At 38.1% G+C, this 23,003-nt stretch overlaps 1 protein-coding gene across 2 annotated transcripts in view; it reads right to left on the reverse strand.

The window, feature by feature from the left end:
• The window catches only part of pou6f2 (POU class 6 homeobox 2), a 94,480-nt gene that overhangs the window by 53,370 nt on the left and 18,107 nt on the right, over positions 1–23,003 (reverse strand). For both annotated transcript variants that reach the window (XM_026938181.3, XM_026938182.3), the window contains 2 exons: positions 18,686–18,783; positions 11,790–12,012 (listed from right to left, as the gene is read on the reverse strand). In XM_026938181.3, coding sequence (XP_026793982.2) covers positions 11,790–12,012; positions 18,686–18,783 — 321 coding nt within the window. The remainder of the gene's footprint in view (positions 1–11,789; positions 12,013–18,685; positions 18,784–23,003) is intronic.

Raw genomic sequence — 23,003 nt, forward strand, 5'->3', positions numbered from 1 at the left:
CCTTTGCTCTCGGCTTTCTTAGCAGTTTGGGGGCAGATGTAAGACTTTGGATGTAATAGATATCTGTGGTCTACTCATGTGCTACATGATCCAGCTGCTATGTGCCTTCACCAAGGACCCCCTGGGGACCATTACACTCTCCAGTCCTTCCTCTGAGGCCTCTTTCAGCCCTCTTTAACACTTAACACAGGACCCCCCCTCCGAACCTAAACCCCGCCACCTTCCGTAGAAAGCATGGCTATTAATTAAGGTAATTAGGCCCTGAACCAGCAATTAGAAACCGCAGACAGCTTTTAGCCACTGCTTTTCGCCTTCCAAAGAGGACTTGGTTTCAGCACCATCTGCTGAGTTTAAACTCACCACAGGGTCTTGTGTTTCGGGGAGAAGAGGAACACGTTATCTGAGATGCAGACCTTCACGTGACCCTAGGGTTCGATTTTTGGAACATCTCAGATTTTGAGTTTTCATCTCTTTTTTCCCCTCTCTGATATGAAATGACAAGTGAAAGCAGCATTGTATGTCAGAGAGCTCTTATGACTGAATGTGGAAGTGATCCATTTCTGAGGAGCGATCCTGGTTAAAATATATTGCAGCACTTTAAGGTCTATCGATTTGTTATTATGGCTGAATGTATTTGAATGGAGAAGCCAGAGCAGCCTGTATGTGTATTGAAAAACTGTTTGATTTGTATTGATAGGTTGATTCTTTAGATATTGATTAGATGTTGAGGTTATAATGACATGGCTGGATTTGTGTAGCATTTGTATTGATTCCTGGGTAAGTGGGCATTGATAAGCTGCTAGGTTAATATTGATTGCTGTTGACATTCAAGCCATAGTGCACTATACCACTATAACACTAAAGTGTTTTTTTCCCCTTCTTTTCAAATATAAGCGTCAAAAAATGGAAAAGTGTATTTTCTTACAACATTGCCAATGAGCTATAATACAGAAAAAAAAACTGAATACAGGACAGACCTTTTAAACTTCACATTTTCCAAGCGATTGAACTAAAAGGCAGGCTTAGCCCATCATAGGCTCTTTTTCTGCACCTCACCCTATATTTTAGCAACTTTTCCATCTATCAAAGAGAACTTTCACGCTCTTCTAACACGAAATGGCATACCTTTGCCTTCACGTTCTCACAAAAGGTACATATTTGTGTCAATAGGGGTGTTAGAAATCTCTACCTCTTTCTCTAAAAGCTTCAACAAAAAGCTTGAAGCTTCAGTTCTCATAGTCAGAGTACCAAGCAATATGTTATATTATACACACACACTCACATGCACATACAGAAACACACACAAAAGGAGTGACATATTGTCACTCTGGTGACAGAACACAATTGTCGTCGCAGTACGATAACCCCTTTTTCATTGCAGTTCACTCCCATGAAATTACCATTAGCATTACGACTCATGCGGAACTGAGATAAATGTAAAAACGTCACCCAATTCAACCAAAGGAGAATGCCAGTTCCACCAGATTACCATCTCTCCCTCTCTCTTTCTCTTTCTCTATACTGCCAAGTGTAGTGTTTCATTTACAACATATCGTTGGTTTTCCTCCTCTCACTGACCATGTAAATCACTAATCAATTTCCATTTCCAAGGCCTGATGATGGGTTGTCACTGAACGCTTATGAATCGCAACATAGCAGCCAAGCACTAAGACCTTTAATAATGGAGAGGTGAACGTCTCAGAGGAGAAAAAGAGTTGGGAGAGTACATGAAAAAGAACTACACTTGAATAAGTCTACGAAATTGTAGCTGATGGTTTAAGCAACCTAAACTTCTTATTTCATTAAACCAAATTAAAAGATCAGGCACATTGTCATTGTATTGCTTTGTAACTTTACATCTTTCCTACCTTTCACTTCATTAATTATATCAATTATAGTGCCTGTTTGGTTGTCCAGTAAGATTTTCATTTAATAAAGAACAATGAACACATGCACAATGAATGTACAAGTTATTATTTTTTAAATATATATTTTTAAAACCCTAGCAGAGATAGGCTTATTTGTGTGCAACACAAAGGGCTATGTAGGCTATATGGAGCAGTGGCTATTTTGGGAAGTGACATGAAGATGCTAAACTTCATACAAAATGAGCACAGGAACATTGTGAATAGTGCGCCTCCTGTTCGCGTATGTATTTGTGTCTGTTTAGAGCACATTATCTGTTCAATTCAAATAATGTATTCATATTTGGTTACATCCCAACTACCTCAATACCTGCCAATATTAACTACATCCTCATGTCCATATTCCATCTGAGCACATACATCCCTGCACTCCATCCCTGCACATTTTTGTTGAGCATGCTTCTTCTTCTACCTTCTACCTTAGCTGTTTTTCTTCTCCATCAACATCATCATCCCCTGCCTGTGTTAAGTCTTTGTCCATCTCTGTGACTCCAGCTCTCCCTCTCTTATTTAAATATCTGAGTGAGCACAGGCAGACAGCTAAAATTCAGGAGCCTGCACCATGCCAGAGAAAGTGCGCACTGAGCGATTTGTTTAATTTAATGCCAGTGTTGAGGAGCTTAAGTCATTTCAGGCCTTTCTGCACCACTTCCCCATCAGAGACAAACGTCAAAAGGCTGCAACCTTTTAAAAACCTTTATTGGGTCTCTCCAATTATTTGGAGACTGACGCTATTACCATAAAATATACAGTATATAGCAAACATGGGTGAGGATGATGAATGCAGAAAGAAGAAGGGAAGGAATGACGGACCATGTCAAGATTAACAGAAGTATCTATTTTAGACTGTGCGTCCCTGACCTGGAGTTTCTGCACTGCATGTTTGTGTCTCCGTGCTTTACCATGCAAGCAGCAAGACAAAGAGGTCGGCTCAATTGAAACAGACAAAGCCATATCCGATTATCATTATTATTGTCTATTTCAATCTTCCCTCGTTCTCTCTTATGCGTGCTGTGGCTGTTTCTTCTTTTCAGCATTTAGACAGAGTGACAATGCCACCAGTCACATTTAAAACGAACAGCATGTGGCAGACCAGGCGGCTGCTGAGTCCGCTTCAAGACCACAAATGCCACAAATACGCCAAACAGTAACAGCAGGATTTTAGCAGACACTCGAAGGACTCTCATTGCCTGTAGCGTTTCAGCTTGAAGAGCAGTGCAGATGTAATCTTCTCTTGATTTGGAGCCTATTTTGTAATAAAAGGACTCATACATAGAAAGCATGCATTCTTATATTTTAATCATAAAGCAATAATTTTTGAGCATGATATGGAAAATAAATGATATGGAAAATAAATTCATTCGGTTTCATTCAATTGTCCCTTGATGTGTACTCTTGATGACACGGGGTGCTCTATATATGTGTATTTCCACCTCATAGCCTGTCTGTGTGTACATTACAATTTGTGTTATTTTGTTTCTAACCCACTGTCATATGCAGTCACCTGGCAACATACTTGCAAGCTGCTTATTCAAGTCAGACAATATTCAGGGGAAAAAAGGCAAGAGAACAGGATGGAGAAGGAACTGGAGCGATATCAGAGGTGTATGGGAGATGAAAAGCTTAATTTCTGCCGGGATTGCCTAGGAGAGCGAGCGCCGCGCAACCCTCCCTGTCTCCGACGCCACCTCTCACTCTCAATTATTTGGCTCCTGTCACAACAAATCAATCAAATTACTCCAGCAAGCCTGTGTGCAGGTGCTGCTAGCACATCGCCAGTCGCATTAGCTTTGAAATGTATGAGAGCTCTGGCAATTTTATCACTCTTATTTATTTAATGCGACTTGCTCCCCTGCGAGTCATCTTACAACTGCTGCAAAGTTAAATCATTAAAGGACATTACAGAAGGCAGACTGTGGGGAGCACTTTAAATTAAACACAGAGAAAGAGAGAGTGAGACAGAGGGAGAGAGGGAGAGACTGAGCGAGGGTTTGCATCAGGATCGTGTTGAAATAAAGTGAGAGCTGTACATTTGAATACTGCGGTTGTTTCAACAGAATCAGCTTTAGTACAGTTTGTGCAGCCTTTGACTCTGGCTTCTGGAGCTGACAAAAAGGAGATCGTGAGGAACTTTACTAAAATAAATACATTTGCTTTTGTGTTATTTAAGAGATTTTTGAGAATCAAAACACATTTCATTCAGTCGGTACATTTCATGCACAACTGTGCAGAGTTCAGATGCATAGACAAGAAAGTGAACTTAATCAAGACACAACCTGCTGAGATTTTGCCTTCAACTAACTTTGCTCAAATCCTGGCTCTGTTAAGCAGAAAATCTTAGGAATCTTGTCCTGTCTCAATTGTAAACTGCTTTGGATAAAAGCGTCAGCCAAATAAATTCATTCATTATTTCATCTTCAGTAACTGCTTTATCCTGATCAAGATCATGGTGAATATGGAGCCTATCCCGGGAACACCGGGTGCGAGACGGGAATACACCCTCTGTGGGACATCAGTCCATCACGTACAGCCAAATATATGTCAAAATATCAAAACAATGTAGACTAACTGGGAATTTTGCCTTTATAAGGATGCACGGAAATACGCAGGTAGAAGTTTGAATAAAGGTAATAAACTAAATTTGTGCAGTGCCTGGCCCAAATATATCAAACCACTCTTTTCTGCTTTACTGCTGCGCATCTTACAACAAACTCTAATTATCAACCTTGCTTTTGTCTACTTAGTGTTAACTTTACAAATCCTAGAGGTTTGAGTTTCCTTTAAACTAAAATAAGGGTGTTTGAAATGTTGAGTTCCCAGATCTCTCTGTTTTCTGTTCCAGTTATGCATCTCCATCTAAAGCCATCCAGCGCTTTGACAGCAGACAACATTCCAGAGGGAGCGAGAAGCTGTTCTCTTATTGTAGTGATTAGAGCCAACACGGCTCCTCATTAGCCTACATGAGCTGAGAGACGCAGGCAATTACCCCCTCACCCCTGAGTGCCGTTTTATGTTTCCTATGGAGAGAACACAAACACTCTAGCCCTCCCGTCAACCCCCGGTTCCCTCGCTGCACGGTACACTGCAAGCTCTGATGCGTCTGTGACCAGGCAGCTTACAATGTGAATATGAAAGAGTCTGACTCTACATTTGTTTTGCATTAACTCAGACAGATAATGACAAGCGGTAGGCTGATGTTTCATTTGCTGCATACGTCTGTAGGGAACAGACTGGAGCACTACATTAGTGTTTCCAAAAACACTTGAATGGGTCATGAAAAGAAAGTTATTTATGATCTAAGGCTGAATTCTGTCTGCCTCTTGAAATTAGGCTTGTTGAATGAGGGAAAATCAACACTGATGCTATTTTCACAAGAACTTGAAGTTTGCTTTAATTGGTTGTGCTAGAATGCAGAACATGTATGACAAACTGAATAAAAGGAAATGTATCAGACAATAAAATTAAATTTGACATTCAAAGAAATGACAACATGAGACATCGCTACAATATGTCACATCACCAATCTTCTCTTTCTAAAATAACATTTCATTCCGTCTCTGTCTGTCCTTTTACAGTTTTACACTAAATCCAGGAAACAGGAATTGATTTTTAATAGAAAGGTCATTAAAGGTGTCTCTAGTAAAATCCCAATAAAATGTATGAAGGGTCGAGATTTAATCAAATTATATATGGACATATATGGACATAGCAAGCAGTTTAGTCTTTTTCTTCAACATATCTGTTAAACAAAAGTTTACCTACATGACAAATCTGATACTACCATCTCAGCCTTACTCAGATACTACCATCTCTTTTGACTGTCCAAAACCTAGCTAGCTAAATCAAATGTAATTTTATAGTTTCATTGCCAATTATCTTAAACAAATTTGAAAACAATTGTAATCAAAATATCTGTAAAAAAAATGTCACACCACAGAAAAAGAAAGAAAGCTATGTGTGTTATCTATTTACAATACCACCTAGCAGTGTATACCTTTATCTCCAGTTTAAACTTGGTGCATTTACCCAGCTTCACTAAAATAAAGAAGTTAGTTTATTTTTTCTTAGGGTGAAAAAGTAATGAAATTAATGGAATAATGGATAATATTAAAAATAAGAATAAAAAAATAGCCTACTGAGGTTCCTTTAATGTTTCAGAAAATTATTTAATTTTCCTTTATTTTCTCTGTTTTATCCTCTTTATGCTGATTCTTATTATTTGTGAGCGTATTCTGTTCCAGGAAGTTCTGACCTGAAAAGCCTCGCCATAGGATACTTGGAATGTACGTAAGGAGATAGATAAGTGGTACACGTTGTCATGTGAAGACACTGTTATCATACAATGAGCTAAGCCTCTCTGATATCTTATCGCATAAATTACCTAATAACTTGTTATATATTGGAAAGCTTTCACACATTTAGTTAGACAGGAAGGGAGACAAGTTGTGTGACAAGACCGAAACAGAACTCAGTCTACACTCCATCTGAAGAACTTCTGCAAATAAAATTCATCTACTATGAAGATCCTGTCTCCAGATTTATCCTTCCACTCTTTTCATTAGACTGAAGTGTTATTCTAGTGTAAAAAAAACAACAACAACACTTATGGTGATATATAAATATAGTTACCCTGCATTAGCAGAAGACATGTTATCTTGTACAAATGGCAGATAACAGTTAATGTGTATCTTCCTGTACTATTCTGCATAGTTAAGGAGAGGAACTTGTTATTTTGCATTTGTGACAAAGGAAAGTTATTTTGCATTATTATTGCCAAAATATAGTTATCCTGCATTAGCAGAAGACACATTATCTTGTAATGGCAGATAACAGTGAGACAGGGCCTGCTATTAGATGCGCAGAGCCCACGACTAGGCCAAAAGGCACTGAGGCACCACAGATGATGCTAAAAGACATCACAAAACTAACAGATGTGAAAAGTGTAGCTGCAAACTGTATCAGATATGTGACAAGTGTGACATTAAAACAGAGAAAGGTGGTATTTGGTGTAAACCTGATCTTCAGAAAGCTTGGGGGAAAAGCACTAGATTAAAGTCCTGTGAGTGGATTAATGTGATTCTGTGTAAGACCCAACAAAAATGGCCGAACTGGAACAAAAGCTTGAGGAAGGTACTGATATGAGTAAAACTGTTGTCTTCACACCGTCTCATCTCTGTCTGTACCCATTCAGAGATCTCCTGGCAACAGAGGAGAAATTTCAAACAAAGGCCTCTAACTCAGCCACACCAAGCGATCTAGAGGACAAGATTTCTGATGGTGAGTCTGAAGGCATCGAGGAAAATGGATTCATGAAAAGTGTGCTCTGTCAAGAACAACACAAGCCTGTGGGCTATTATTCAGCACGGGTGAATCCGGATGGGGGCCATGTTTAAGAGCTGTCCACGCCACATACCTGGCAGTTCACCAAATACTCCCTATCACGTCCTATGGACGAACAAGTTCATGTCATGTCCACTTGCCATCTAAACACCCCTGTCAATGGCACAGGCTCATCCTGTGACAGCAGCAAGACTCATTTATCAAGCTGGATATGATTTACGAATTTATTCAAAAATCATTCATTGGATCGTTAACACAAGAAACATAGTATTTATGAAAATCCAGTTTGGACAAACATTCGTATCCTACAAGAGCTTCTGAGTTTGTGTAAATTTAGACTTTATGTATATGGCCATTAATTCCATCCAAATAGTAAATGCACTAAAACACTCATCAATATATATTTTTGATTCTGACTCTGCTCCCTCTTTCTGTCTGCTCAGAAAAAAACATCAGAAACCCTCAATCAAGGCCATGAATGCTTGGGTGTGCAGAGAAAAAGTAGTGATGGGGCTTTCCTCTTTAGGGCTCAGACAGGCAGTATCTGCTTTACCATCAGCTCCAGACTTTCTCTGTGCCAACACTGCAACATATGGTCTTCATACTCATATATTTAGCCAACTGGCTAAATATGACTACGAATTTTACTGGTAGTTTTAACTGTGCAGTTTCTACGTTCATATCTACCTTGCTTGTCAAATACCAACACACATGCCATCTACAATATATTGGTAATTATTGCAATGCAGCTGGACTGTAAAGCTGGTTTTGATAGGTAGGCAAACTTACTATGGAAAATATTGGCAGGCAAATTTTAAATGAATGTTTCAGATGAATGTTGCTTCAAACAGATGCTAGAGTGCTGTAGTCAGTAACTGAAAAAGAGAAATTCAAAACCTAAGTAGGGGCATAAATAATAAATGCCAGTGTAGAGAAATACAAAGAAGAGATATCCTAGCTTATTACTGGAAACACACTGGCCTATTAGACCTTTATAGGAAGAATGGATGAAATAAAATAGATAAATATAAGAAATAGGCCTATGGTGGCCCACTATGATGTTTACATATTTATTGGTCTTGGTTAGGGCCAGGAACAATTCTAAGTTGGATTTTTAGCAGCCAGTTCTTACTGGTAACTCGCCATGTTGACTTATTAACCTTCAGAACCAGTATCAGAAGCAGGAACTTCAGTAGTGAGTGCCGATCAGTGAGTGGTGGAAATACAACAAAAGCATCTAGTACATAATTATTGTGCAATACAGAGCTGATGCAAATAGTGTTACACTTAAATAAAGGCTTATCCCTGTGGGGAAACTCTTGCGATCAGAAAGGGTTTCAAACTAAAATCTTTTTAGGAAGCTAAGAATCTTCCTAAAAAGGGGGGAGGGGTTAATATTTGACTTAAGATTGTGAATTAATATTTTAACATTTTAAATTAGTAACTGGTAATTTTTATATATATTATCATATTATTTTGACTTTTATAAATCATTATTTTTGAGATATTAGGTCCTTATTAAAGGCATTGTTTTGAGATATTATGTTGTTATTTTGATTTACTAACTTGTTGTTTAAATATATATCATTATTACAGCTTATTTCATTCCAAGTATGTCATTATCTCATTATTTCAAATTAGCAACTAATAATTTCTAGTTAGTATCTTTAATTCAATACATTTGAAATTCTAGATTTTGTAGAATTATGTCAAGACATTGACATAATTTTTTAAAAGGTTGTGGGCTTTAGTAATTCCGAAACAAACTGGTCTGCTTTATAAAAATGTGTTAATTTGTTCTAACAGTGCAATGGGAAAGCAAAAATGGCTTATAGTACTCTGTTCTCCTCTATAGCTTCAGTTCTGTAACACCGGTGAATTTGCTGCTTTTAGGAAAAACCCACATGGTGATGTCAAACTCACATAAAGAGTTTGTGGTTATTTGAGGCAGAGATGCTGAAAGGTTATAACTCAAAGTATTAGACCCCACTTTGTTTTCTATTTTGGAAGCTTCTAGAAAAGTTAAGCAGACTCTAAGGCATATAATCGTGACGGAGGAAACTCTGGGTACATTTAGGAACTCTTCTGCCTGCATGAGTGTTTATTAAAAGCTCAGACACTGTGTTGCCTGTTGTTATTTATGCATGTTTGTGTCCATTAGAGACATCTTTTACGCCATCTGAGCACCTCAGCTATCTGTCTATCTGTCCATCCATCCTTCTGTCCCCTCTCTTTTGGGCCACTTTTTTCTCCTGCTCGTGCATTATTTTAATCTCAAGCCTCTTGGAAAAAAATGAAAAGATGGCACTAAAAGATGTGCTACTTTACATGCACTCAAATGTATAACGTGGCATTTTTAGTCAGGTATTAGTGAAGGCATCTCATCGAAGATTTATGACTGACGGTTTCCCTCCTCCATCCAACGGTCTAATGGTATAAAAGAGACAATGTTTTAAACATTAAAATGAAAACCATTTACAACTATGATCAAAAGAGAACACTTGCACATTAAAGTTTAAAAGAGGGCTATGAAGGATGAAGAGAGGGACAGAAAAGAAGAGAAGATAGGAGGTTGCTCCCAGATGCATCTACAGAGAGAAAGAAAATGTTTAAAGTGCTTTTTTGTACTGAGATGCAAAATGCTGACCTGTAATGAATATCAACGACTGTTTTAGCCCAGTGCTTCACTTTTCCACCACTCTGCTCACCACTGTGTTTTATACACTCTTAAAGTCCCTGTGAAATCAAAATTGAAGTTTTGTGGCTTTTAGTATGAATGTGTTAGCCTTAAGGTTATCTATAAGCTAGTGTGCTCCAAAACAATGACAAAATTCGCATTTAGAAGATATATGCTTTCAAAATTTACAGTCTCTCTCTACCATAAATACAGATCAAAAATTCTGATGACATCATTCTGCACTTCAGCTTCTCATCAGATTTTCTGTCCAATCAAACGTCCTCTAGGATCTAGAGTGTCACACCCCCAACTTTATTAAAATCTCCTTGCCGAAGTTGCCATTGTTGAGCGAGAGAAATCATATCAGCTTAGCCCAGGCTATGAGGTAAGCTAAACACTATTGGCTATTTAAAAAAGTGGAGGAGCCACTCAATATGTCTTACTCTGACTTCCTGTTTCAGTGGAAATTAGGTCAACACATCAGATAGTGCTGCGCGATAGTGCTTCAAGACACTTCACGGGGACTTTAATATGGTTCTATCTGGAACCGAAAAGGTTCTGTATAGAACAACTGAGAGCTTCCTTTCACAAAAGGCTCCAAGTAAAACCCTTTGAATTATCGAAAGAAGCTTTGAGGAACCTGAATACCAATAAGACTAAATATTAAATCCCATTTGGACAGTGACTTTGAACTTTTAACCCTACACTCTTTGGGCAAAAAGGATATATCTAGAACCCATAGAATGCTCATCCATTTGTCGCTCTTGGGGTCGCTTAATGTTCTCTGTAGAACCCTATAAGAGAGGATTTTTCCTGCAGTGAGGCTTCCACATAGAACCCTGTTAGGAAACTGAAACCTCTAACTATCCTTTGAAGACCCTTTTTTTCTTAGAATGTGCTTATCTGCAAACTGATCTTTATAGTGATTGATATTGCTTACCAGATCTGGGGATGACTTTTAGAACCAAGCCCTTTCCATCATCTCACATAGATAGTTACTTTGCACTTCATTTAAAAGCCTACAGTCCAAGAAAAAAGATTTCATCTAGAGTTGTTCAGTTTATTCCTCTGGTGAAACCTTTAAATGTTCTAGGTGACACCCAACAACAGAGGGTTTTCCTTTTAAAAAGGTTCCAAGCAGTACCCAGGAAGCTAAAACTGTGAACCACGATTGGATATTAAGGACCACTGCTGTATGTTTGATATTACACTTATATTAGTTGTAACTTGGGAAACAAAAATGAACTTGTACAGACAGTGTATGGGGAAATTCATTTTTGTACATATACACTGTACATATGAGTAGACGGTATATAAACAGGACATAAATAATAGAATTGCTGTTTTTCTGAAAGAACAGAAATTTTCTAATGATGCTAATGTTAACAAGTGAAGTGAAGTGACTTGTGGCCAAATATGGTGACCCATACTCGGAAAGTGTGCTCTGCATTTGACCCATCCAAGTGCACACACACACACAGAAGTGAATGCACATACACCGTGAACACACACCCGGAGCAGTTGGGGGTTTGGTGCCTTGCTCAGGGGTCTCACCTCAGTCGTGGTATTGAGGGTGGAAGAGAGCGCTGGTCATTCACTCCCCCTACCTACAGTCCCTGCCGGACCTGAGACTCAAACCCACAACCTTCAGGTTCACCTTCGGGTTGCAAGTCGACTCTCTATCCATTAGGCCACGACTGCCCCCAAGTGCATATACTACATAGTTGGATGGAATCTACAGGATAAACTACATGTATACAAACATGGGTTTAAAGCTATATGATTGTACCATTGCTCTTGGCTAATCTGGATAAAGATTCCAGCTGAGGTGTAGAGTAAACACTTACCTTGCAGGTTCTGTAGAGGGAGAGTCATGATGCCCCCAGCGGCTGCAGCAGCCACCAGTCCCTGGATATTGGCTGCTGTAGGCAGAGAGAGGACCAGGCCCTGCTGTCCTCCCAGGTGCCCACCTGCATTAAAGGGGATGAGGATTGGCTGGTTCAGACCCGGCGCACCTCCCGACATCACGCCGCTCATGGCTGAGGCCAGCTGCTGTGCCACCAGGAGAGACTGAAACAAAATTACATTAGAAATCAATTAATAAATAAGCAGCACACATACATTTCTAACTTTTTAAAAAGAAGTGAGAAAATAAAGTTTGTAGTGTTACAAAACAATGATTAATGATAGCGCTCAGCTTATATTGCTTTCTGGCATTATCCTTATACATGCTTCTCAGGAGCAAATAATTTCTTTGAGGTTATCAGACCTTGGTAAGTCTTTGTCTTTAGTGAAACAAAATATTTTCAATGTCACAGAACATTTCTGGACACTTTTCTGGATGGAAAACAGATGAATTTCTTTTTTATACCTTCACACAATAAACATACCTCTGATACAACACATCTCGCCTCTCTTAAACATTCCAGCATTTTCTTACTCTCTTTTTTCTCTCTTTTTTTCCTATCACTGCCTTATTAATGCAGTTATCCCAGAATAAAGTCCTGCAATGCTCCACTAACCTTTTAAAATACATCATTCTAAACATGCACCAATGATTCTTGATTATGTTCTTCACAACCAGTAAGAATAATTATTTATACTTGTATATCATCTTTTATACATTTCATACGCAGCTCAAACCCCTGTACAGTATGTGGATTTTTTTCTTGCAGTTCCTAGAGACTAGAGAAACTAACACGTGGTGTTAGAGGGACACACCACACATAAGTGTATTTGTAAGTCACCCTCTAACTCTGTGTGGATATCAAAAATAAGCTCATGTGTTGTTCATTCGTCTTCAGTAAGCACTTCTGAGTCAGGGTCACAGTGGATCCAGACTATACCCCAGGAATGCTGAGTGTAAGGCAGGAATACACAGAATACACTATGGATGGGACACGCTGATTCACACCTAGGAGCAAATTAGTGTAGCCTGCGTGAATGTGTTTGGGAGAAGGGTGAACCCGGGGAAAATCCACACATGCACAGAGAGAACATGTGAAACTCCACACAGAGAATAAGCAAGCTCGAGATCGAACTTGAGCTGTGAGGCGGGAACGCTACCCACTGCGCAACCGTGCCGCCTCACTTTAGTGTTGTGTTATGTCTTTCACTGGGATTCATCTAGCATTGATCATGAACTTTGGCTTCAGCTCTGGCCTGTAGCTCTCCCTTCAGATGTGACTATCCTCTCTCTCTGTCTCTGTCTCTGTCTCTCTCACTCTCTCTCTGCTGAACATCACCTGCTCAGCCTGTGATTGCTGGAGAAACCAGAGGGCAAACACATTAGTGTCTGTATGATAAGCTACTATGCTGCATACACAGGGAGGCTGGCGTCACTGCTCTGGAGTGGCCAGAAGAAATATAAGAAAATAGTTAAAAACCAAATAATAATAATAATAATAATAATAATAATAATAATAATAATAATAATAATAATAAATAACCAAAAAATAACATTTTTTTCCTCTTTTTGTAGCCTCAGTATGAAACATTCATTTTGTAAGCGAAGATGATTAAACATTTGCTGGAATATTGTTATTGTGCGACACAGAGCATTCAAGATACAAGGAAACGTGTCAAGACTAGAAGGAAATTCCCCCAGTTGTCTGAACAGCTGAGTCACTGTGTGTCTTCAAGCAAAAACTGAAGAAGCACGTAATTAAATGAGCAATAATTTAAAAAAAAAACTTGACTTGTGTGTTTTGTTGCTGTGCTAACTCATACTAACTGATCTATTTGTATCTGTGCTCTATTTGATATAAAGCTTCTGGAAGTCACTCTGGATAAGGGTATCTGCCAAATGCTGTAAATGTAAAATTACTTTAATTGGAATGTTATTTTATATACGCTTTCATGCAGTCCCTGTAATGTGGTCCATTCACTGCACTCTATTCCAGGATTTCAATAGCAAGCTGACAAAGGTCATTTCCTTCTTAGAATCATTTTTGTTCAACATTCAAGAAATGTCATATGTCATTTCATTTAGAAACGGAGGGTCTTTGAACATTGACTTAGAAGAAGAAGGAAATTAATTAACCACTGAAAAGACAGATACAAAGACGTGTGTGACAGAATCAAATGGCATACACTTAATCTTGCTGTTTTAAGTGTGTGTGGGCTGGTGTGTCATGTAGGATCCTTCAGGCAAACAATCAAACAAAGCTTATCAACATTCCTTCTCTGTCTTAAAGTGAATGTCACTCTTTGGGCTGACACTGACTTGACTCAACTCTATGTTTTAAACAGTTAGTCACAACCTGTAGTCATTCTATAATTTCCTTTATTTTATATACAATGGACAATTAACATTAATATGTCATTATAAATTGAATATATTTACACCACAAACTGCCCTCAATAACTCTACTGTCTCAGTTGCAATTATGTTAAATTATTTAAATATTATCTGAAACTAGCAAGCAAATGCATTAGTGACATTAATAAAAGAATTATATGAGGTAAAAGTCACTCGTATGAGTCTCATCATCACCTCTTCACTTCACTGGTTAGTGTTTGTTCTTATATCAGTGGTGTAATAATCATCAATTAATTCAGGGAGATTTATCTGTTGACTAATTTCCCATTTTTTCGTTAGATCATTCAAACATTTTTAAACTTCTTCTTTCCTGCTACAATCTCTACAAGTGTATAAGAGTATCATGGGGAATTTGACAGCTCTGGTTACAAACCAAATTAACTAGACGTGAATATTTTGCCACAGCACATAGCTATTCAACAGCTTGATCAAAGCAAGTGAGGAAATCACACTTAGCTAGCAAATTAGCAAGGGTTTAAGCATCATCTTTAGGCAGACTGATTGTTTTTACCACCCTGTTTGTTAAACTGGTTTTTGCTGAACTGACACCACTGCATAACAGTGTTTCCTAATTTCCTAAACCAAGTATTAGTGATGCAATGTACCCTCTAAACCACAGGTTCCCAATCCTCTGTCCTGCACATCTGAGTGTCTTCCTACTCTAACACACCCACTTCACTTCAACTCAGGAAGGGCTGTTAATAAGCTGATTAGTTAAGGCAGGTATGTCAGAGCAGAGAAAACACTCCAATGTGCAGGACAGCTGGTACTCCTGGACCAGCAGGTGTTTCAAGAAAGCTTTCTCCCCTAACATGCACAACACCAACCAAAAACAGGGAGTCATATCTTCCCTGAGTCTGTCCTTACCTACTTTCTGCTCCATATATCACTTTCAGCATAATGGCTTTCCACTTTTCATATACGGTATATACTGTTTGTTTGACTTGTTAGCTGAATAGTAACACCTGTTGCTTGTTTCCTCTGTCTTTTTTGTCTAATTTGTCTATTTTAATCCTCTGCAAAGATTAGTCGTGATTTTTCCTGCAATATTCAACTTTGTTTTGTATTATTCCTTGTTCCTGTGCTTCCTTGGCCTGTTTGTTTGTGTATGATTATGAATAATCCTAGTTTAACTCTGTCTGCTATGGACTGTGAGTACACGTTGGATTTGCCATAATAAACTTAGAGCAGAGTTTACAAACTTGAGTCCTGCCTTTAGCCTTTAGTCTTATGGGTTGATTAAGAAGAGAATAAAGAAGATACTTCCTCATTAATAAGTAGCTTCACACTCAATTTTCACATATTTTGTACTAACAGTGAATATTAAATCACAGTGGACATTTTAATATCTCTGAGACATGTGTGCGCTGAGCACATCATCAAATAAAACATGGCTCTGTTTTCTTAGAGAGGCCAAGTTTCTGTGTGAAATCAGAATGCTTCCAAGTTCCTTTGAGTGGCATAGTTTAAACACTTCTGGTTTCAGTGAGGTGTGAATAAAAAACACTTGACCTAGAATGGGCCATTACAGTGGCCTTCAGCAGCCTTTTGAAGTGGAGTAGGTAAAGAGACATGGAATAATTGGAGCCACCAACTCTAGTTAATATTGAACCATATAGACAAGGACAGACTGCTATATACATTGGCATCTTTGCATACATTCTTCTATAACCTCTACCATCTTCAACTGACAGAGACATTTGTCAGAGAAATGTCACTATAAAGCACTCCATGCTCACAATAACCAAAGAAGAAAACCTCAACCTGAGAGGTCTTTAGAAATGTTTTAGAGAACTCACAATAATTGATGGAACAGAGTCAGACATTCATTTCTCTCTCCCTCACTGGCTCATCACTTGATTAAATTTGCCAATTGCTGGCTTGTTTTCTCATCAGCCCCGTCTCTGTTCCACAATGGTTAGAGATTGCATCTGACCCCTAGCTGAGAAATGACATCTTATCAAAACACTCTTTAAAAATGGAACAGAATCACACTTAAATTCATGCACTTTGCCTGGTAACACTTAAGGTTCATAGGGCTACATGACAGCTCCATATGGCTACATATTTGTGATAACTGACATAAACCTGCATAAACATTTATAAAGGCTTATTCTAAAAAGTGTCAGCTGCCTTAAAGGATGCTTTATCCATTCTGATGTACATATGGCATACCTGACATACCTTATTCAAGTGACGTAAACAGAAGGTTGTGGTATAACATTAGAAGATCATAGCACCTGACTTTGTAGCTCAGTACACTAATAGTATGTAAGAGCCATAATAGTAATAATGTGGCAGTTATACAGTCATTGTTATGTAGTGAACGTTTTAACAGTGACAATCATTACACTAAAATTATCCTAATTACCTAGATAGCATAAATTTACCCTGAGTTACTGGTAGCAGAGATGTTACTGTAATTAATATTTACAACATTCTTACTGTAATGTTCATTTAAAGTAATGGCAAATTGTACCATATTATTTTACAAGACTGCATATTGATAACAGTAGATTATTATTAAAATCACTGCTGCATTTTTTTCCTGACAGTAGAATCTGACAAAAATGTGTTTAGTAATGCAATCATTTAATTTCAGTGTGCAAAAAACAATCTTATTTGGTAACATCTAAGTTTATCTAATAATGCAACTAAGTAAAAATTAGTGACGATAAATAATTCAATAAAAGTATATATTTATAGAACCTATACAGATGTCCGGCATACAGGTATAAGATATCAAATTACACAATCAGGAACTGCTAAAAATGAACAGTGAGATGAATGGTCACAGAATCACTGAATCACAGCCCTGAAAATCACAGAAAAAATGCAAGAAGGAAGAAGGTTTATGGTTTATCTATCTGGCTAAAATATCAGGCTAGCAAGGGTTCACTACCTAGCTAGGCTAACATTAGCTAGCATTTCTTACCTTTATGTCTAGTTTAAACTTGCTGCATGATACAGCATGTCATTTCTGTAAACATTTTCCCAGAACACCAGATGCACTGCAGTATCAAACTGTAAAACATATTTAATTTGTTATAGTGTAATATTATGTATATAGTTCTCTGGCCAAATGAAGTGAGTTTAATTGTATTATTTATAGGATTTTTCTGAATATTTATGGCAGTACCATCTCACTGTAATGACAGAGTTATGTACATTTGCTCTGACCATAAATCAGAGTGCATTTGGTTTTGATGTTTGATATATTGTAATCCTTTTCACATGCCAGAAGTACAATGAGCTCAAGTAACTCAACCCATAAAGTGTCAAAACACAGCGTTACATCAACAAAACTCTGTCTCTTCCAACCTGACATAAAAAAATAATAGAAGCAGCTGAAACAATTTGGAATAAGCCTTTATAAATGTTTATATAGGTTTTTTGTTGGTTTATGTTGGCTGTCATATAGGGTTTATGCACATTCAATGTTAATATACATAACTTTTGCATAAAAATTTACATTTTTCTCTAATTGTGTTCATGTTCAGCTAAGCATTTATTCACTGGTGGTTTTCCCTTATAAAAACTCCCAACTGCAAAAAGTCAATTCTGCATTCTGGAGTTAACTCTAAAGTTCATTTAATTATTCATCAAGCATCTGAAGCACAGTGTTCTTGATAATGACTGATAGTGTTTTTGACAATAAATTTTCCAGCATACAAGATCTTCGTTTTGGCTTTTGGCATTAAACTCTCCCATTTTTCATGAACACATCCTCTATTAGGAGGAACCCAAAGACCCCGAGCTGCCTGGCAGGGGAAGCTGCTGAGAGATTACCCACAATCACACTGATGGCAGGCCTGTGTCAGTGCATTGAGGAGAGAGACAGACAGACTCATGTAGGGCTAACTGCCCTGTTACCAATCCGGCTCTGTAATGGCAGAATGCACAACATTCAACGGAGAAGTGAGAATCCATCAAAACATATTGATTCCGAAACAGAGGAATTGGCTGTGGCGAGAGGACAAGAGACCAGCGTGGCTGAAAGATGTTTGTTTTGGCACTATGACCTTGACAGGGCTCATATTTTAGAGCAAGACTCCAGTGTGTAGGATATAGCATTACTCGACCTTTATGCTTCTTCCTATTTCTTGTTGATTTCCCAACTGTACCAGTTTTCACTGGAGAAAGTGTTTAATTGAAAGTAAGGCTACTGTGTGAAAAAATATTAGTCAAAACAATACTTGCGTGAAAACTGAAAAGTGTCCACACTTGAAAGTATTCCAAAGTTTAAAAATAATAATAATAAAATAAAATTGCAAGACACTAAGCCAAACATACATGCCCCCATAAACTTCTCACATATATTCAGTGGCATGCAAATAACATATTTATTGCATTAACTATTTTTTTAAAGAGGAAGATTAGAAATTCTACCAGTAGTGAGTGTTTATGTGTGTGTGTTCTTACCTGTGGTCCAACAGGGTACGCTGGATGGGGCTGACACATGTGACCCTGCTCAGAGGGGCTACTGCTTGCATCTGACTGGACTGAACCACCTCTGCCACCTAACAGAGTGAACAGAGAGAGAGAGAGAGAGAGAGAGAGAGAGAGAGAAAGTGACAGTTACTTTTCTACCAGAAAATCTAGTTTACAAATTCCATTATGATCCCACAGCAAGAAAACCATCAAAAAGTACTATACTACAATTTGCTTCCCATTTCTGCTTTTCTGCTCTTGCCAGAAAAGCACACACACACACACAGAGAGAGAGAGAGAGAGAGAGAGAGAGAGAGAGAGGAAGAGTCACACTGTTATGACAGAAAGCCACTGTGTAAGTGTTGTGGTAAAGTGGTTTATCAACACATTCAGCCGTAAACACACACACATGCACACACACACACACTCATCGGCAGTGCCGCCCACAGCTCATTGCGTCCCTTTATTCCTCCCATTCCACTGCGCTCGGCAATTTACAAGGCCGAGAATGCATGCATAAAAAACTTTTTTTTATTCTTAAATATCCAATTCACATCATTTATGTGTTACCACTTGCTTATTTAAGAAAGTGTAATGTGTAATTCCATCCATCTGGCACAGAACAGTCTCCGGTAAAGTGGCACTGCCTTTCATTAAACACAGCGAGCTTATTTTTCATGGGGGCACTGGACAGTTTTAGACTACAGACTTGACACTAAAGTCCACAGCTTTCAGAGTTTTTAAGCTGAAGTTTTAAAGTGTCATAGAAAAATACACCAGCAAGTAAGTAAGTCCACTTACTGAATCATTTCAATATTTAAAGCACATGCTTCTGATGATTAACAAAGCACTAACTGCAGTAAGAGTAGCACTTTACAAGAATCCTGCATCCTGCATGACACAGGCGAACATGCCGTAAACCTGTCATATCAGCTGACGTCCAGTGATATAACAGTGTTATGTATAATGTTATGATAGATGTCATAATGTTTGTCATGACAGCATACTGTATGTCATTTAATAATTTTATGCTAAGTGTGCTCATTAGCATATTGCTTATGACAGATGTTATTATACAGCTGTCATAACCAATGATATCTTGTCTCACAACATGAAAATCACTCTAGATTATTTAGTAATATAAACAGGAGGTCCCACATCATCAAAATTTAATTCAATTCCATTTTATTTGTATAGCGCTTTAAACTATAGACATTTGCAACAAATCACAAATTGTGCACATTTTCACAAATCACATCTGGATTTTTACCAAATTCCAGATGTACATTTATGTTTAGATGCCTAACCAGCAAAGCAGAAACGACAGTGGCAAGGAAAAATTCAGTGAGACAACATGAGAAAAAAAACCATGACAGGAAGCAGAATCTTACGTTAAATCAAGAAAATCACTCTAAGAAAATGGATTGTAAACATAATGATGCATTGTTATTACAGTTATGACAAACATACACACAGAGATCTGACACTGCAAAGGGACAAAATATGACGCCATGAATACTGACCAAGTCAATTTTCCAAATACATACATATTTTCAAATTAGAATAAATGTGATGGGGGAAATTGTGCATGATTTTCGATGTCCAATACACTTTGTGCTGTACACTAGATATTTTCTAGAAAACCTGTAGAGCCATTACTGAAGTACCCTGCACTTACTCGCTGAAATTGTCCCGGATATAACAGGTTGAAATTGTGTATTTGTTGGCCCTATTTTCCAAATCTGTTTTTTTGACACCTGAATGACTTTAAATATAAAGTGAACACTGTTTTAAAGTACATTCACAATACACACTAAAACAAAAAAGAAGCAGGCATGGCTAAGCTGGTCCAGAGTTTACTGTGGTAACGAAGGCACAATTAGTGATGGAGTGTGGAGGGAAGAGAGAACGTAATCAGGCTACACACACCTGCACACACACACACACACACTCACACACTAGGCTGTACATCTGCTTAAGGTCAAATCGTGGCCTACAAAGCCACTGAAAAGAATGTATAAAGATTCCTCATATAGTCTATATATTGTCTATAATACATTTAAACCAATAACATTCATGGTTTATGTTGCTTCTCCTTAATACAACACTGGCACTTTTTTTAAATTAAACATTAATCAGAAATAAAATTAAGGAAATTAGGAAAAATGAAAAAAAAAAAATTTAATTGGTAAAAATGCCTCCTCATAGCTCCAGGGTCCTCGGTTCAGTCGTGAGCTCGGTTGCAATCTGTGTAGAGTTTTGCATGTTCTACCCAAGTTTATCATATGAGTTCCCTCCAGGTTCTCCTAGGTCTGAATGAGTGTGTGAGTGTGTGTGAGTGAGTGAGTGTGCGCATGGTGCCCTGCAAGGGACTGGCATCCCACGTGATGTGAATTCCCACCTTACACCCAATATTCCCAGGATACTCCCGCGATATTCCCAATATTCCCGGATCCACTAGGACCCTGACCAGGATAAAGCGGTTACTGAAATTAATGAATTACCAAAAAATGTAATTTTCGCGTGATCTACAATAACTTTTGCAATTTTATTATACCTCAATAACAATATAGATATCCAAAGCATATTTTGACAAATTAACCACCAAAGAAGAGGCTAGCATCTCATCCCACTAGCATCTCATTATCAATCCACTTTATTATGTACATCCTGGGCTTTGGGCTGTAAGCCACATAATCACTCTCCTGGGTAATTTATGAAGATACACTGACAGATCATGTCTACACAATGGTGCATTTAGTTTCAGTCTTCAGCTGTGAATAATATATATCCTATATGCATCTGTAAAGTGTAGCTTGCAGTGCTGTCTTTCATTAGATGAAATTAGAACCATTTGATCCTCTTGGGCATAATTGTGAAGTTAACATGTTTTCAGTGCACGAGCAAAAAAAATCAATAATTAATACATGCACTACATGCACTTAGGCTCCTCCACAGGGGGTAAAGTATGAATTTGTGTCCCTGCAACAAAATTAAAAAGCTTGACAGAAGAAATGTCTGGGGATTTCAGCAACTGTTGTGTCCCATTATCAGATCCCACTCTTCTTTTAACCTGTTTATTAAAGGGAGCCATCCTCTAAGAGGATTACCTTCAGAACACTGAGAATGCAATTATGCGTAGAGCGCTGATGGGGAGAAACTCTTACTGTACTCACTGATTTTATAGGAAGCCACTTTTATACATGTACTGTTGCTAGCGTAATTAACAATGAATGTGTTTGTGGAGTACTTTTGAAGACAAATGTGTTGGTGTGTCCCTTCATATTTTAATATTTTTATCACCAATTCATTGTCCATCATGATCATTTTTTACAATATGCTTTTAGATGGAACATGTAGTATAACCTAACTCCTAGAGTTCTTTGTAGAGGTTGGAAGTTTACACAAAAAAACCAAAGTCAGAATACAAGATGCTTCCTACAGTCACTAACCTCAAGCTAGAATCTTGCCAAAGCTACTTGCTGAATGTTTTACACCTTTTTACCACTGATATGAGGGAAAAGGGAAAAACTGTGTGAGGAGAAACAACTGGGACAAGTGTATGAAACACCAAACATAACATAACTGTGTGTATTGAAATTACAAAATGCAATCTGCTTAATAGCACATTAAGGCCCACTGTACTTGAGTTGGGTAAATGCTTTACTGAGCCACAGTTTTCGGTGTGACGTAGGAGGCTAACAGTGAACCACATGTGAAATCAAATGTGAAAAACGAAAAGGTGGCTTTCAAGTGGTGCAACAGAAAAGCGTTTGCCCTATTGTTGTGGGGATCACAAGTACAAATCCTGTAGTGCAGCCATCCTGGGCTGGGAGTCTCTCTGGGTGGGAGGGATGGCATTATCTCTGTCAGTCACAGTGATATTAACCAAACGTGGATGTCTGTGAGCTCATTTATGCAGAAGAGTGCAAACAATGCTTTTTTTTCCCAAATATGTTCAGCTGCCCAGTGATGCAGCAGATGTGGAGGCTGGATTCACATGGTTTAGAACTTCACCCTGCCAGGCTGGTATGCGTCATGTGATAGGGGACAGCGAATTAGTGGATGGCAAATGACCAAATTGGAAGATGTGAGGAAAAAAGAAACTAAACAGCCTCTTCAAACTCATTATGAAATCCCCTGTATTGAGGTTTTTTTTTGCTTCTGCTTGTTTCCATGCAGTCTGTTATGAGCTGTTTATGCACACGTGCATGAAAGTGGATTGATGTTGACAATAGTTCAATTTTATTCTTCATAACCTGACAGCATAGGAGAGCTGGGCCTTTTATAAAACAGCGACCTGTGAACT

Source organism: Pangasianodon hypophthalmus, chromosome 22 (assembly GCF_027358585.1).
Source record: "Pangasianodon hypophthalmus isolate fPanHyp1 chromosome 22, fPanHyp1.pri, whole genome shotgun sequence".
Classification (NCBI taxonomy): Eukaryota; Metazoa; Chordata; class Actinopteri; order Siluriformes; family Pangasiidae; genus Pangasianodon; species Pangasianodon hypophthalmus.